The sequence below is a fragment of the Narcine bancroftii genome, chromosome 14 (assembly GCF_036971445.1).
Source record: "Narcine bancroftii isolate sNarBan1 chromosome 14, sNarBan1.hap1, whole genome shotgun sequence".
Lineage (NCBI taxonomy): Eukaryota > Metazoa > Chordata > Chondrichthyes > Torpediniformes > Narcinidae > Narcine > Narcine bancroftii.
The window spans coordinates 33264116-33281366 of record NC_091482.1 but is presented as its reverse complement, the minus strand read 5'-3'; the positions used below and the strand labels follow the sequence as shown (position 1 = coordinate 33281366).

Sequence of the window (17251 nt, the reverse complement as noted above, 5' to 3'; positions counted from 1 at the left end):
CTCCATAGAAGGCAGTTAAAATTTGACTGCTCTTAATTTCATAATGGGGAAAAGTGGGCTTTTACATTTGATAAAATCTAATGAAAATATAAGAACAGTAGCAGAATTTATCTTATAAGAACAATACATTGAGATACTGAGCCAATTACATTTTCTCATCCCAATTTCAGGAACAAAACAATGTTTACTTCTAAAATTGGGTAATGTTTCTTGTTTATTTGAAATTAGAAAATACTTGAAATTTTCAGAATTCAGGTAACATTTAAGCTACACAATCAAAATTCTCTGGAAGGTCTTCAGAATAAAACATTAGTTGTACTTCACTTTCCAAACGTGTTACTTAGTTCCGACATTTGATCTACAGTATTTTTCAGATTTTCATTATCTCCAGGCTTTTGCTTTTTGATTACTTATTTCATTAGTGATTCTCTTAACAACAATCCAAATAGTTCAGAATAATAAAATTTTACACTGTCTTAATTTTGCAAATAACAAGCCATCTTAAAATGTGCACATAAGTTACAGAACAATAATGTGGGAGATGCCAACTTAATCCATTGAGTTCGCACCTGTTCGATGTTCCCCAAAATCCTGATATATCCAGCTAGCTTTTTGTTTAATCAGACACTGCAATTGAATTTACTCCCACTCCTACTCTGATGGAGAATTTTGGGTCCTAACCACTTGTGTAAATAAAATAAAAATTTCATATGATATTTTTCCATTCAACTTTATTATGTTCCCAGGTCCTAGTGCCATAAATTAAATTTAAAAAGCTGGAATATTCTAGAAATTGGAAATAAAAACAAAGATGTTGGAAAAACTCAATTGATGAAGCAGCAAGTGTGGAAAGAAAAACAGTTAATATTTCACGTCTGATCCTTTAGAGCTGGAGAAGAAAAAATGTAAGTTTTGGGGAGGGAAGGGCAGAACAAGGCGAATATCTAATTATGATGTTGCCCTAACATACTGAATGTTTACAGCATTTTCTTGACCCTTTAAGGGGAAAATATTTTTTGCTATCTGCTCTGACTATATAATTTTTAATATTCCATATATAATTTTGTGTCTATATTTGTTGTAAAAACAGCCCCAGTTCTTTAGTTAGTCCACATAACTGTCCATTGTTTTCTGCACCTTTTAAAACTTAACGTCTTTCCTCGGCCCCTCTGTTCTGATGATCAATCTTTGACCTGAAATGTTTGTTGTTTCTCTTTCCACTGATAACTGGCCTATTGAATTTTTCCAGCATTTTTTTTTGTTTTGATTTTTTTTATATATCAGTGTAGGAATGGGATTGGAAATGTATGGCTCTTTGGCTACGGATATACTAGTAATAAATCCAGGCAAGGTTGGTAGACAAAGGAGGCACCTTGGAGGAAATAGCCATTTGAAGTGAGGAAATCAAACTTCTTTGCTTTAGTGCTCTGGTCTCTGAACAATCTTGACAACTTGTTGATTGCTTATGCGTTTTTAATTCTTTGTACATTTTCAAAGATTATTTGTCATATTTCTGTTCTTGTCTTTCAAATTAAAATTATATTTTCCCATTTTATTTACTGGGGCTATTCAATGTTAAATTTAATTTGTCTATTTCATTAATGTTTTTGTCATTCTCTAGTTCATTACTTCCATGTCATGTACATGTCTAAGAATGTCTTCTGCAAACATTTAAATTGCACTTGGAAGTCTCTAATTTATGTCAATGGTCCCAATGTTGGAGATGCTGCTTGCATATTTCCAAGATATTCAAAATCTTCTGTTTCCCACTCTGTCCGGATTCCTTTATCTTGCAGCCATATTTGGATTGGCATTGATGACTACGGACTTTCCTGGCCCTTTTTAATACTTGTTCAGGTTTCCATAATTGAACACAAGCTATAAAGACGAAGTTGTGTAGCTGGGCACAGCATGATCACTAGGTATTGAATGAGGTAGGAAGCCAATCATATGGAAACACTGGAAATTCTTGGAAACACTGCCAGAAGCAGAACCAAAATATAAGATCAGTTTGCTTTTCAAATTTGAGGGACTTGCTTCACATAAGGTTTTAGTTACAGTTTTGAAGATGCCTTTAATATACAAATTTAACTCACTAATTTCTATTCATGCTTACCTTTTGCATTAATCTTATCCGGCACCTTGATTAAGTATATCTTCTGTTTTGGTTTTGTGCGTTCTAAGGTGGCTGATGTCTATGACAACAAGTGCTTCCCCACAGATGGGGCAAAAAGTATTTGACAGGGTGGATGAATTGTTTGAGGTAATATGCTCCATCCATTACTAACCATCCATCCATTCTATATGTCCCGTATACATGGACCTGAGCGTCTTGATATTGGCCTGAATACTGCAGGACTTTGGTCTTGGACCAGAGATATCAGTAGATATTTGGTGTTGCAATTTTTTACAAAGCTGCTTTGAGAACTTTTTTGAATCTTTTAATTTAATTTAGACATACAGCCCTTTCGACCCATGAGCTTGTGCTGCTCAGTTACACCCAATTGGCCTACAGCCTTGGTACATTTTGAACAGTGGGAGGAAACTGGAGCACCTGGAGGAAATCCATGCTGACACGAGGAGAACGTACAAACACCTTACAGATAGTGCTGGATTTGAACTTGGGTCGCTGGCGCTGTAACAGCGTCATACTAATGCCCTGCCCTATTCTAACTAGTAACATTTTCCACCACAGAATTCAGTGTTTGTTTTGAGACTTTGAGATTGAACAATGTGGTCTGTGCAATGTAGCCAGCTGTGTGCAAATAGGGACTTGATTAGAAGCATAGAACACTACACAGAAAACAGGCCTTTCAGCCCTTCTGGTCTGTGCTAAAAACTTCATACTTCTAGTCCCACTGACCTTCAACCATTCCATAACCCTCCAAACTTCTATCCATGTATCTTTCCTGTTTATTTTTAAAACTTATTAGAGTGATCCACATCAGATGGCAACTCTTTTCACATTCCCACCACTCTCTGAGTGAAAAAGTTACCCCTAATGGTCCCCCTAAACCTTTCCCCTTTCACCCTAAAACCATGTCCTCTTGTATTTATCTTTCCTAATTTAAGTGGAAAAAGACTGCTTGCATTTACTCTGTCTGTACCTCTCATAATATTGCTTTATCAAATCTCCCCTTATTCTTCTACGCTCCAAGGAATAAAGCCTTAACCTGTTTAATCTTTCCAAGTAGCACTCTTTCAACCTTACTGATATCCGTCTTGTAGTTTGGTGACCAGAACTGCACACAGTACTCCAAATTTGACCTCACCAGTGTCTTATTCAGTCTCACCATAATATCCCAACTCCTGTACTCAATACATTGATTTATGAAGACCAAGATGCCAAAATCTTCCTTCATAAACCTGTCCTCCTGTGATGCCACTTTCAGGGAATTATGTACCTGAATTCCCAGATTCCTTTGTTCCTTTGCACTCTTCAGTGCCCTACCATTTACTGTGTATGTCCTTCCTTGGTTTGTCCTTCCAAAATGCAACACCTCACACTTTTCTGCATTAAATTCCATCACTTCTTGGCCCATTTTCCAGTTGGTCCTGTTCCCTCTGTAAGCTTTGAAAACCTTCCTCACTGTCCACAACGCCTCCAATCTTAGTGTCATCAGCAAACTTGCAGATGCAATTTTCTACATTATCAACCAGATGATTGATAGAGGAAACAAACAAAAGTGGTCCCAACGCTGATCCCTGAGGCACACCATTAATCAAATCTGAAAAGCAATTTTCCACTACCACTCTCTGTCTTCTCCCAATTAGGTACTTTCAAATCCAGTTTACAATCTATCCATGGATACCTAGTGTGTAAATCTTCTGTACTAGTCTCCCATGTGGGACCTTGTCAAAGTCCATGTAGACAACATCCACAGCCTTTCCTTCATCTACTTTCTTGGTAATCTCCTCAAAAAACTAAGATTTGTTAAGCACAGTCTACCATGCACAAAGCCATGCTGACTATCCTTAATCAGCTCTTGGCTGTCCAAATTCTGTATACCCAATCCCTCAGAATACCCTCTCAATAATTTACCTATCAGGCTCACTGGCGTAATTTCCTGGTTTACTTTTGGAGCCTTTTTTAAACAATGGAACAATATGAGCTATCCTCCAATCGTCTGGTACCTCACCCGTGGATAAGGATTTTTAAAATATTTCTGCCAGGGCCCCTGCAATTTCTACACTTCTCCTTCAAGGACTGAGGGAATATCATGTCAGGCCTTGGGGATTTATCTACCTTTATTTGCTGTAAGACAGCAAGAACCTCCTCCTCTTCCATTTCTATATGTTCCATGCCACTACTTCTTGTTTCTCTTATGCACTATGCCAGTTTCCTGATAAATGCTGATGCTAAAAAACTATCCCATCTTCCCCATCTTGTGAGGCTCCTCACATAGACGACCACTCTGATATTCTAAGGGGAATTACTATCCTTACTGTCCTTTTACTCTTAACATACTTGCAGAAACCTTCGGGTTTCCCTTCACATTATCTGGCAAAGCAATCTCGTGTCTTTTTGCTCTCCTAATTTCCTTGTATTTTCTTACATTTTTCTATACTCTTCTAGTACTTCATTTGCTCCTGTTGCCTATACCTGCTATACATCTTCTTAACCAGATCGCTAATATCTCTTGAAAGCCATGTTTCCCAGTGCCTGTTAACTTTGCCTTTAATCCTGACAGGAACATGCAAACTCTGCACTTTCACAATTTTGCCTATGAAGGCTTTCCACTTATTGAACACATTCTTGCCAGAAAACAATTTATCCTAATCCTCCACTCCTAGATTATTTCTCATTTCCACAAAATTGGCCTTTCTCCAGTTTAGAATCTCAACTCGAGTATCAGACCTATCCTTATCCGTAATTAACTTGAAACTAATGGTCACTGGACCCAAAATGTTTGCCTACACATACAGGTTTCCTAATAGGAGATCAAGTACTGCATCATCCCTCATTGGTACCTCTATGTATTGATTTAGAAAACTTTCCTGAATACAATTGACAAATTTCAAGCCATCCAGCCCTTTTAGTGTGGGAGTCCAGACAATATGTGGAAAATTAAAATCCTTTATTTTATCACAACTTTTTTCTAACATTGATCTGCTATCTTTTTACAGATATGCTCCTCCAATTCTGTCTGACTATTGGGTGTTCTATAATAAAACCCTATCAGTGAGGTCACACCCTTCCCGTTCCTCAACTTCACCCATATGGCCTCTGTAGCCCAGCCCTCTGGCCTGTCCTGTTTAAGTAGAGCTGTGATATCTTCCCTGACTAGCAATGCTACTCCTCCCCCTTTCATTCCTCCCCCTCTATCACGCCTGAAACACCCGAACTCCAGAGCATTGAGCTGCCAATCCAGATAATGACCAAAGAGAGAGCAAGCGTTGTTATTGATTTTGTGAGTTTTTGGGGGTTTAATGGAGAAAATAAATTGTGATATCTTTGAAGTTCCTTTTGATATCTCCTGTTATGGGTAGTCCAGTTCTGAAGCATACAAGAAGACAGTGATCACTGTTACCCAATGGATTGAGGTTTGTGCCTTAATCTTAAAATGTAATTTTCCACAGTTGACCAAAGGCTGTGTGATGACATTCAAGGCAATGACTAATTTCAGCCATGTTTTCCTTCAAGGAGTGACTCTTGAGATTGATAAGGTTTTCCAGGGTCTCACCATGAACTTTATTGTTGGAAGGTTGTATTGAACTGTGAGGCAGTTTGATGGGAGTTTGTAATGTTGAATATGAAGCTCTTTCTATTGTTTGTTTCATTGTCTGTTTTGACAATGATTGTCCATGTCGTATGGGATACCACTGACGTCATTGGTTCTGGGAAAATTTATGGAAACAGTGCATTGATTAGTACCTGCCAAACATTTTTGAATGTTTGTTAAAGGGAAAGCAAATATTCAGTTTCATTGATAGATTTGACAATTATAAGCCAAAGGCAGTAGTTCACTTGCTTGCAAAAGCCATTGTGTAGTCAACAAGTTTTACAGGGAGATCCTATACGCGACCTACCCTCCTTGCAGAAGGTTGGAGTCAGAACCATGTGGGAATAAATAATTGTAGTATATGAATGACCTATTCTTCTGTTTCATGGACTACACAAAAGCCTTTGACACTGAAATACCAGGTCATCATGAAAATGCTTAAAAATATTAATATCGATGGAAAATATCTAAGAATATTAAGGAATCTCTACTGGCAACAAAGTGCAGCCATACAGATAGACAACGAGATTGATGAACATCAGCCAATAAAGTAAGGAGTCAGACAGGGTAATGTTCTCTCTGTATAGTGAAAACATGAGAACCATACAAGACCTACCTGAAAGTATAGGAGGACACAATATCAACAACCTCTGCTATGCAGATGATACAGTACTGATAGCAAACAGTGAAGTAAATTTACAGAAATTAATATCTGCCATCAACACAGAGAGCGAAAGACTTGGCCTAACTTTAAACAAAAAGAAAGCTGAAGTAATGGTAATATCAAAGAAACCTGATATTCCAAATTGTAGGATTGTATTGGGAAATGAAATCCTGAAACAAGTTCACAACTTGGATCATGGGTAACATCTGATGGCAAATGTGAAATAGACATAAAAGCAAGAATAGTTATGGGCAGCATTTAAAGAAATGAGAAACATCCTAATGAACAAGAAAATAGCAATCGACATCCACCTTTGAACTCTCAGCTGCTACATTCTTCCTATATTGATGTATGGCTGCGAATCATAGACCATCAGAAATGCAATGGAAAAAAAATCAATGCAGCACAGATGTGGTTTTCAGAAGAATGCTATGCATATCACATATGGACAGGATAACAATGAAGTTCTACAGAGAACAAAAACAAAATGTACATTACTTAAAAGAATCAGAAAACAATCAAAGTTCTTTGGACACATCATGTGAAGAGATGCATTAGAACATTTAGTTACAACTAGAAAGCTGGAAGGAAAAAGAAGCAGAGGTGGATGGAAAATGAAAATGAGAGATGGATTAACATCATGGTTAGGAACAGGGGAGGAAACAACTACAATTTGGAGGGTCAGAGACTGTGATGGATGGAGAGACATGATCACCATGGGAAAAAAGTGAATTAAATTTGCATAAAGCAAATTTGTCTCACTAGCTCTTTGTGCACTGATTGCAGCATAGAATTTATCCACAATGGGTTTCAAGGATAATGTCCCTGAACCCATTCACGTTAGCAAGAAAACCACCAGGATAATTAACCCATTGGTTGAGTTAATTAAGAATGTAGAATTAATTGGGTTTGTCAATGTAAATATTAGCACAAAAATCATCAACATTTCATCAACACAAGATAGGTTACTTAATCTCACTTCCTCACCTCCACATTTTGGGAGACTGCAGCTTTAACAAAACAAAATACATATTGGCTATATTTCTGTATGGATGCTGTTTGATTTTTCTGAGCATTTCCAATATTTATTTTTAATTTTGGATTGAAATTAATAAAATATTGACATTTTTCATGGGTTCATAGAACTAACTGGTTGGGAACCGTTTGAAAGTTGTTAAACTTGGGGCAAACTACTTGGGATTTCAAAGGCTCAAAGAAAAACAAGTAGAGAAAGTTGACTAATTTTATCATTGAATAATTGGAATTATTTTGGAATTTTTTTATGGCACAGTGAGTGAAGTGGTTAGCGTGACCTATTTCAGTGACCTGGGTTTGAATCCGGGGCTATCTGTAAGGAGTTTGTGTGTTCTCCCCACAACTGCGTAGTTTTCCTCCCATATTCAAAAGATGTACAGGGTTAGAAGGTTAATTAGTCATATGAGTGTATTTGGGCAGCATGGGGTCGTGGGCCGTGCTTCCATCATATACTACATGACCATGCTGTATCTCTAAATTGAAAAAAAATTGTGCAAAGTCTTTCTGTAGCCTTATTTTTTTCTGTTTACTATCTGATCTCTCTACCTTGTCCTCAGGAAATGTGGCACAAGTTAGAACTACACCAGTCATACAAGAAGAACCCTCTAGAGCTGAAAACCTTTTGGCTGTAAAATTCCTCATGTCAGCACTGGAGTCCATGGTAAGGTATTAATTTGTTAAGCTACCACTTGAGCTGCTAGATAATGTAATAAACAATTTTTTAAATGTTTAAGGCTGTGAAGTCAATGAATCAGTAATGACTATAGTTGTTAAAAAGCCACCTGCATTGTTGTTTCTTTGAAAAAAAAGATGTTTGGAGGCTTGGCAAAATGGAGGTTATAATTTTTGGAGTGTTTTAGATGGTTGAGGAAATGCTACTGGTTTTGGAAATAGAAGTGAATGCTTTTTATGTGAAGTACTTTACTAATTAATATAGATGTAGTTGCTGATAAGCATCATTTTGGATGGAATAAAGCTAAGACTGAAATGGTTTGCAAATATTGAGATACTGGTTCCTGTTGTACTGCTATAATGCTATATTCATCTTTATTTTAAAGTGTCTGTTAAATTTACTAGAAATTTAGTAATGGGGGTTCTTTTTGAGGTTCATTAAAAATGGCACGAATTTTAATTAGATTACTGTTTTGAGGTGATTGAAATAGTACAAAAGGAAATGTTCTTCCACTTGAAAGTTTAGCATGAGAGTGAAAGAATAAGGAGGTTGAAGAAGGTAAAATATAATTAGTTTAAAATGTGTTTTGATTATATTAATGATCTCAAGAAAAGACAATTTTTTAAAACAAAAGTTATGCAGTTTACCAATGAGGTTTTGTATGTTCAAGAAATTTTGCTAAAATGCTTCGGGAATATACGCAAGTGTAGATGTATTTGGGCAGACAAAGAATTGCTTGGGGAACTCAGCAGATTAGCCAGCTTTCATGGCTAGAAATGATCAGTCAACATTTCTGGTTTGAACCGTTTATTAAGACTGATTTTAAAAAAAAATGTATACAAATCGCCCAGAGGCCCCTCCGTCAGCTTCCCTTTTTCCCCCCTCCTTTGTATATATAATTTGCAATTCTTTGCTCACAACTCCAGTATCTGCAGTTTTTGTTTCTCTGGGTGTATTAGGGTTAGATTCTGATAGTGAGTAGTATGTATGCACTCACACAGTTAAGACTCAGAGACGTGATGCTTTCTCATCCTTTATTTCTATTCAACTACATGGCTACTGACACACAGGGTTAATATATATGGAAGGGTGACATCATGATGTGGGTATCATGATGTCCAGCAGAAGGTGGGCTTATACCCAACAGTCCTCCCCCCCCCCCCCCCCCCCCCGGTGCAGTAAATACTGACTGGGCCCCTTCTAACTAACAAGATTACATTGGGCCCAGGACTACGTGAGAATTAGAATGCATCTCATGAGTATTTATAATTATAAAGGGAAAGTATTTAATAATAATCAGGGAACATCGTCCTTAAAGTGTTTGGATGGTCTTCTTTCTCTTTTGGACTGCCTCGGCGAGGTTTTCTGGGCAGTCATTGCTCAGGACCCATAGATAGTTGGGTGGGCAGTCGAGTCGGTGGCAACTGCCCGGCTTGGCTGACCTTCGGCAGCAACTGCCCATGTTCGCTGCCTCCTGGCTACACGTCTCAGCTACTGGACCCCTCATTGGACTCCTCAGCTACGTGAATGCCCGACCCCCCCCCCACCTCACTCAGCCTGAGGAGTGGGATGGTCAGGGCAGGCCACATCAGGACTGGTTCCACCTCCTCTAGTTCATGAGGCAGTTCATGGACTTTAGTGTCTGTCAGTGCTCGTAATTGGTCAATGTGTTGCTTCCACAATTTGTGTCCCACTAGAACAGAATATGAGCAGGGGCTCAAGTTTTGTCAAATTACTGCTACCGCCCATTATATTGTCTATAATCTTGTACCAGAACTCTCTTGTCCACTTTTAATGTTCTAGGAGATGTTTGTCCGCAGGTTGCAGCTTCTGTTCCTGCTGGATTCATTCATACCCCCTCGACTATTGTAAATCCAAGATAAGTTACTGAGGGGTGCATGAAGACACATTTGTCCTTTCGTAATTGTATATTAGCCTGTTGTAGTCTGGTTGAAACCTTTTCAAGGTTTTGTAAGTGTTCACTGTCATTTCAGCCCATCCGGAATTGGTTTTGGGCTTCTATCTGTGGAGTGGGGTTGACGTCAGTATCATGCACTGTTCGAGTCATTCATGACCTCTTTCAAATTCTCAAATTACTGTTAACCTAATACCATCATTGAATTGTCCTTCTACAATGTATTTTCAATCAAATATAACTCAAGTCACTTTTATTTATTGTTCATGCCATGCTCGCACTGTAAAGACGAGATGACATTTCTCCAGGACCACAGAGCATATTTACATAAATACAAGTTAGAATAGTTAAACATATTAAAATATATATACAGTAAAAGTCCATGGTACACTATCCACATATGTTCTGGGAATTCAGGAGTCTGATGGCTTGGGGAAAAAAACTGTTGCCCAATCTGGACAAAAGGGCCCAAGTGCTACTGTACCTCCTACCAGATAGGAGAAGAGAGAACAGTTTACATGAGGGGTGTGTGGAGTCCTTTACAATGTTTATTGCCTTTCGCCTGCATCAAGTGTTGAAGATATCCTTCATGGTAGGAAGAGAGCTCCCAATGATCTTTTCCACTGACTTCAATATCCTCTTCAGGGTCTTTTGGTCCAAGGTGGTACAGCTTCCAAACCAGGCGGCGATGCAGTTGCACAGGTCTTGATACATCCTCTGTAGAATGTAGTGAGGATGGATGGTGGGAGATGAACTTTGCTCAGCCTTCGTAGGAAGTAGAGATGCTGCTGGACTTTTTTGGCTATGGAGCTTGTGTTAAGGAACCAGGTGAGATTCTTCACCAATGCACCTGACGACCTCAATGGGGGAGCCATCAATGGTCAGTGGAGTGTGGTGCCCCGGGCCCTTCTGTAGACAATGACCATTTATTTTGTTTTATTAATGTCAGATGCAGGTTGTTGGCTCTGCACCAGTCTGTTAGCGACTGCATCCCATCTCTGTATGCAGACTCCTCATTCTTACAAACAAGGCCCACCACAGTTGTGTCGTCAGCAAACTTGATGATATGATATGAGCTGCTGAACAAGTAAAACTATTTACAGGAAAACCCTTTGTATTCGGTATCTATGGGGATTGGTAGATGCCAGATCAAGTGTATTTTCATGTTGCTTGAGACAATTCCTAACTAATACACCTGCATGAAGAATAAACAGTTTCAAAGACAAAATGTTAAACTGTACCTCCACTGAACAAATTTCACTTGCATGAATATAAATCTTAAAGCATTTTACTTTCAGTCACATTCTTTGCAAACATTTAACCATCTGCAGGTTCCTCCCCTTCCACGGAAACATTATGGATAATTACTCCCTCCCCCCGGCATTTACAGATAAAACTGCTGACTGGGGCAATTCTTATTAAGCAGGAATAATGAGACACTTTAAGAGAGTCACCCCAGTGGCAAGTGGCATCAACATCCTGCTTTACACAACTTTATTCAAACAGCTGCTACAGAATTCCAGTCAGTAACAGTATGGTGTAGAAGCAATGAGCAGGAGCTCCTGCCTACTTTATTTTTTTTGACTCCTTCACCTCTTTATTTCACAGCCAAAGTGTTATAGATTTTGCATCTTGCTCCTTTATTTGAGTCTGCCTCAAAATCGCAACAAGAAGCTGTAAATCTGGGGTAAAAAAAGAAGCGACAAGTAGCCTAACAATGGAGGCTACTTCTGAGCTATTGAACCAATTCAGACAGGCTCTAGCAGCTGACTTCAAAACCTCTTTTAGTTTGCTAGAAACAAATTTTGATCAAGTCCAGTTATTAGTGTCATCTCTTGAGCTCGCCACGGATGACCTGAGCCATCGTGTTAGTGATTTAGAAAATGTTTGATAAAGCCTACATGAAAGTAATTCGAAGCTAACAGCTAAAGTCATTGATCTGGAACCAGATGGCGGGACCAGATGGCAAAATCTGCGTATCCTGAGCTTGGCGGAATCAATTGAAGGAGGACACCCTACAAAATTCTTCTACAATTTAATATGTGAGGTTTTTGGGAAGGAGACTCTTTCCCCCCCACCCCAACCATCTCCGCTGGAAGTTGTTGGAGCTCACTGTTCATTAGTAGTTAAACTGGCTCAGGGACAGAGACCTCACTCGGTTATTCTCCATCTATGTCGCTATCAGATAAAGGACATTCTGATCCATGAGGTCCAGTGGAGAGGGAAAGTGGAATACTGTGCCCAACAGATTCATTTTGTGAAAGATTACAGTGCCAAAGTCCTGAATCAGTGATCCATGTACAGGGAGGTAACATTGAATCTTTATAATCGAGGATTCAAGCTCTCCGTTCAGTATCCTGCATGACTCTGCATCACACTGTCCAGTGGGCATAGGAAGTGACTGTGCTCCATCGAGGAGACACAAAGTTATATAGATGATCTTCCCTCTATATTGTGCCCATTGTAAATATCAGTTTGGTGTCGGTGGCTGATTGATTATTGTTTATTACTTTTAATTTTTCTATCCTCTGTCAAACAGTATTTGAATGGTTATGAAGGGAGCTGGTCCTCCCTTCCTTAGTAACATTTTGTGAAATAGCATATCCATTTGGGCTGTAGTCATGTGGGTACTCTCCTCTGCCTTAAGTTCAGTGATCTATTCAGTTTCTGTAAGAAGAACATCGGGAAAATTAATAGTATTTTTAGTAGTAAATTATATTTTTATTTTATAGTATACTTTTTGAGAACAACACAAGAAACCGTAGGAATTTATTTTCTTACATGGTTGTGCTTCCAACAAAGTTAAATGTTTCTTTGGAAGTGTTAAATGTAATTTAAATAACAATAATGGAGATGGTAATAAGTAGGACAGGAAGTTTTTTTTAATGGAAAATGGGGATTAAGAGCTTGCTGGTGTGGGTTTTGGCAGCTGCCTTGTTTTGGAGTGGGTGGAAGGGAGGGGGTTGGATGTTTCATTGTCGTTTTATTCAGGGTTTATCTATTCTGTTTGTTTTATGTTCTTGTCTTAAGGCTGATACCTGGAGTTTTGGTATCATTTGTGCTTACCTATCTATATTTTTAATCTGGGATAATGGATAGCCTTTTAAAGTTTGTAGCTGGAATGTCAAGGATATAAAAGAAGGAAAGTGTCTCACACATCAAGCAACTTAAAACAGCAATTGGTTTTTTTTACAAGAGACACATATTCATAGCTCTGATAATTCTCTCCTCATGGCACGGCAGAGGATGGCATTTTCACTCCACTTTCTAAGCCAAATCACTGGGGGGGGGGGGGGGTCCTCTTCTTATTAATCAAAATATTAATTTTGTGCATCACAATGTAATATTGTGATACAGTATTACAATACCCAGAAACAAACGGCCAATATATAATTGTCAGGGAAATTGTATAATAAAATGATTTTGCTAATGTCTGTGCCCCTAATGTGGATGAAGTGGGGTTTTTGGAACCTTTTTTCTTCTTTTCCGGATCTGAGCTCATACTTTCTTGTGCTTGATAGGGATTTCAATTGCTGGTAGATCCTGTGCTCAATCCCAACCCTGGCATAATGAGTAAGTCTGCCTTATTTAAACAATCCTTCCAATCAAATTGTGGTATTTCTGATGTGTGGTGTTTTTTCTTTCCAAATAGGAGAGAGTATTCTTCTCACATGTTCCCCATACCTTTTCTAAGATTGATTATTTTTGTATTGACCATCAACTGATCCCATTGACCCACTCTTGTGAATATCAGAGTATAGTAATATCGGACCATGCCCCTGTTGTACTATCATAATTCTTCCTGACCTTTCCCGAATAAAAAATCACTGGCATTTCAACTCGACCCTTCTGTCAGACAATGATTTTGTGAAATTTATGGAAGAGCAGATTACCTTTTTTTAATACAAATACCATAGAAACCTCCAGCTTGATTGTTTGGGATGCTTTGAAAACCTACCTTAGGGGGAAAATTATTTCTTATACTATGAATATGAAAAGGAAAGCCAATAAAGAACAATTAAATCAAATTAAAGAAATAGAATATGGTCAAGTTAAAAATCCAGCACTATATTAAAAAGCAAGTGGATTTCCAAACTAAATTCCACCTCTTCTCGACACATCCAAATGAATGCCAACTTTTGAAGAGTAAGAGTTTGTAATCTGTTAGCTAATCAGATGAGAGGACTTGAAACAAAATGGAAAATCACAAAATTTCAATTGGATGAAGGCAATGGTACTTCAGATTGCCTTCAGATTAATTACACATTCAGGAATTTCTATTCTCGACTTTATACTTCTGAATTTCTAAATGATAACAGGTTGAGAATTTCTTAAATTGTTTAAATATCCCTACACTTTCCCTTGATAACAAAACAAGATTAGTTGAACCTTTATTACAAGAGGAATTAGCTGCAGCAATCTCTTCATTGCAATATTGAAAATCCCCAGGTCTTGATGGGTTTCCATTGGAATTTTTAAAATAATTTTCTTCTGCGCTATCTGAATCATTTAAGCAAGGTAAATTTCCAGCATCATTCAAAGAGACATGTATATCATTTAAAAAAAAACTTTTTAAAAACAACGTAAAACCATTACAGAAAGAAAATTTATACAATACAAATAATAACAAACACCTCTCCCTCGCACCCCCCCCCCCTCCCTCAGCCAGCCCCCTCAAGGGGAGCCAAAAAAACCATAAAACATGTACAGTATTTTAAGATATTTCTAAACTCATATATTCCAAATAAGGTGACCACATTTTAACAAAAAAAGAATAGTTATCATGTAAGTTATGTTATTTTTTCCATATAAATTCAAGATCTCAATTCATTATGCCAATGAGCTATGTTAATCTCTACATTATCTTTCCAAGTAATTGCTACACATTTTCGTGCCACTGATAACACTAAATGTACAAAAGCTATCTGAAACTTATCCAACCCCAAACCAGTCAAAGAAACCATATAACCCAACAAAAAAAATCTCAGGGTCTAATGGTAGTTTAATTTTAAATAATTTCTCCAAAATTACCCTAATTTTTACCCAAAATGGTTGTACCCTATCACAAGACCAAACTGCATGGAAAAAAAGTACATGTATCATTCTTGTTGTAAAGAAAGGTAAAGATCAAAGATCCAAAAATCCAATTTCTTTATTAAATGTTGATGTCAAAATTTTGGCTAAAGTTTTGGCCCTTAGATTGGGGAACATTTTACCAGCAATTATATCTGAAGATCAAAATGGCTTTATTAAAAACTGCTACTCTTAATGTGCATCGTCATTTGATATTTTGTACTCACCCTTGGATGTGGTTCCTGATGTCTTTCTCTAGATGCGGAGAAAGCATTTGACCATGTGGAATGGATGTATTTATTTGTGGTTATAGAAAAATTCAATTTTGGACCAAATTTTATTTAATGGATAAAATTACTGTATTTATTCCCTACTGCTTCAATCCTCATTAACTTTTAACAGTCACAACCTTTCAGTCTCCAACATGGAATCCATCAAGGGTGCCCATAAGCCCATTGAGTTCCAAAGTTGTGAGGATATCTCAAGGATTTGGAGGAAAGGAGGAAAGTTCCCCTTTATGTGGATGATCTCTTGCTTTTCATATCAAGCCCTGATACCTCTCTTCCCCCAACCCTGCCCCCCACATGCTGTCATTGCTCACTCAATTCAGTCAGTCCTCAGGATATAAATTAAATTTACACAAAAGTGCCTTTTCCCTGTGAATTAACTTGTATCAATGTATACTAACTTTCCTTTTAAAATACTGCAAAATCATTTTACTTATCTTGGTATGACAGTCACAAGAAAACAAAAGTGTCTTTTTAAAGAAATTTTCTCACTTGTTAAAACATGTGAAACAGTGCTTAATGCATCCCTGGTTGGCAAAATTAACTATGATAATGAATATTTTCACTAAATTTTATTTTCAGTCTATACCAGCTTTCATCCTGAAATCTTTTTTTATTCATTAGATTCTGTTATATTGTCCTATATAGGGAAGGGTAAGCACCCTCGACTAAATTAAGTTCATCTTCAAAAATCTAAAAGGGATGGAGGCATGATGTTGCCTAATTTCCGATTTTACTACTCAATGGCCAATATATGCAATCTTGCATTTTGGTTATACTTTCATAACTATGGGTAGCAATGGAGTTGAATTCTATTTTAAAAATTTCCATTTCAGCAAATCTCGGATCCTCACTTCCCTTTTCCTTAAATAAATCAATTGATAATCTGGTTATGTGGCATATATACCGTGAGACTTCAGAAAACATTTTGGTTTTCATGGTTTTTCTATTTCAAGCCCTGTTCTATCCATTCACCTCTTACCATCTTTACATGATTCTGCATGCCATAGGGGTGCTTCATATCATCTGGTCCCTCTGCATTGGCTCTGCTGCCGGGGGGTCTTCCCATCACTGCTCCTCCCTCGGCGTTGGCTCGCTTCCCTCTTCCTCCCAAGCCATGGAGCTCAGCACCCGGGTCCTTTTGCCCTCTGCCCCAGCAGCTCAGCAGGCTCTGACACACCTTCCGCATGCTGGGCCTCCACGCTCTTCGGCCTGTTCTCTCCTCACTCTTTCCCTGCTTGTCCGCCCGAGTCGCGCTGCTGCTCGCTCCCTGCTTGCTCGCCTGAGTCTCACTGCTGATCTCACTGCTCTCTCCCTGCTTGCCACCCAAGCCACATTCTCTCCTCGCCTTCTCTAGAAAACCTGAAAATATACTGTACCTGCAGTAAAAAAATGTTTGGTTTTCAGAGGTTTTTAGAATTACGGATAAAGGGATAAGGACCTCTGCAAATCAGGCACTTTCAACACTCTCAGTTACCAAACATCCATGGAATACTTCGTACAAATACTGTTGATTTGTTTCTCAGTTTGCAACCCTCACACAAAGGTTTAATATTTGTTATCTTTGCTAAGTTGGCAGGTTTGTGCCCCTATTGATAAAATCAAAACTTTCTCAGAACAGGACTTAACCTTTCACTCTTGGATAAGGTTTGGGATTCAATTTTTGATAATTCTTCGTACCCCTGTGCCTGTCACTGTCTGTTGCAATTTAAAGTTGTGCATAGGGCTTATATGTCCAAAGTAGCTCGTATTTACATGTTCTAGATGTGTCCTAGCCTCAAAAAATACTGGAGGGATTTTTTTTCCAAACCTTGCCTCTAATCCTCAATTTAAATCTAGAACCCAACCCTTTGGTTTCCGTTTTTGCTTCCACTGGAGAAG

General features: G+C 38.1%; 1 protein-coding gene across 6 annotated transcripts in view; it reads left to right on the top strand.

The window, feature by feature from the left end:
- Positions 1-17251, top strand: part of LOC138749510 (general transcription factor II-I repeat domain-containing protein 2-like) — a 182216-nt gene that overhangs the window by 27640 nt on the left and 137325 nt on the right. For 5 of the 6 annotated variants that reach the window (XM_069910937.1, XM_069910936.1, XM_069910939.1 and 2 more), the window contains exon 5: positions 7980-8083. In XM_069910937.1, the coding sequence (XP_069767038.1) occupies positions 7980-8083 (104 nt within the window). Of the gene's footprint in view, positions 1-7979; positions 8084-13531; positions 13584-17251 lie in introns of all 6 variants that reach the window. The other variant, XM_069910940.1, reaches the window with a different exon arrangement.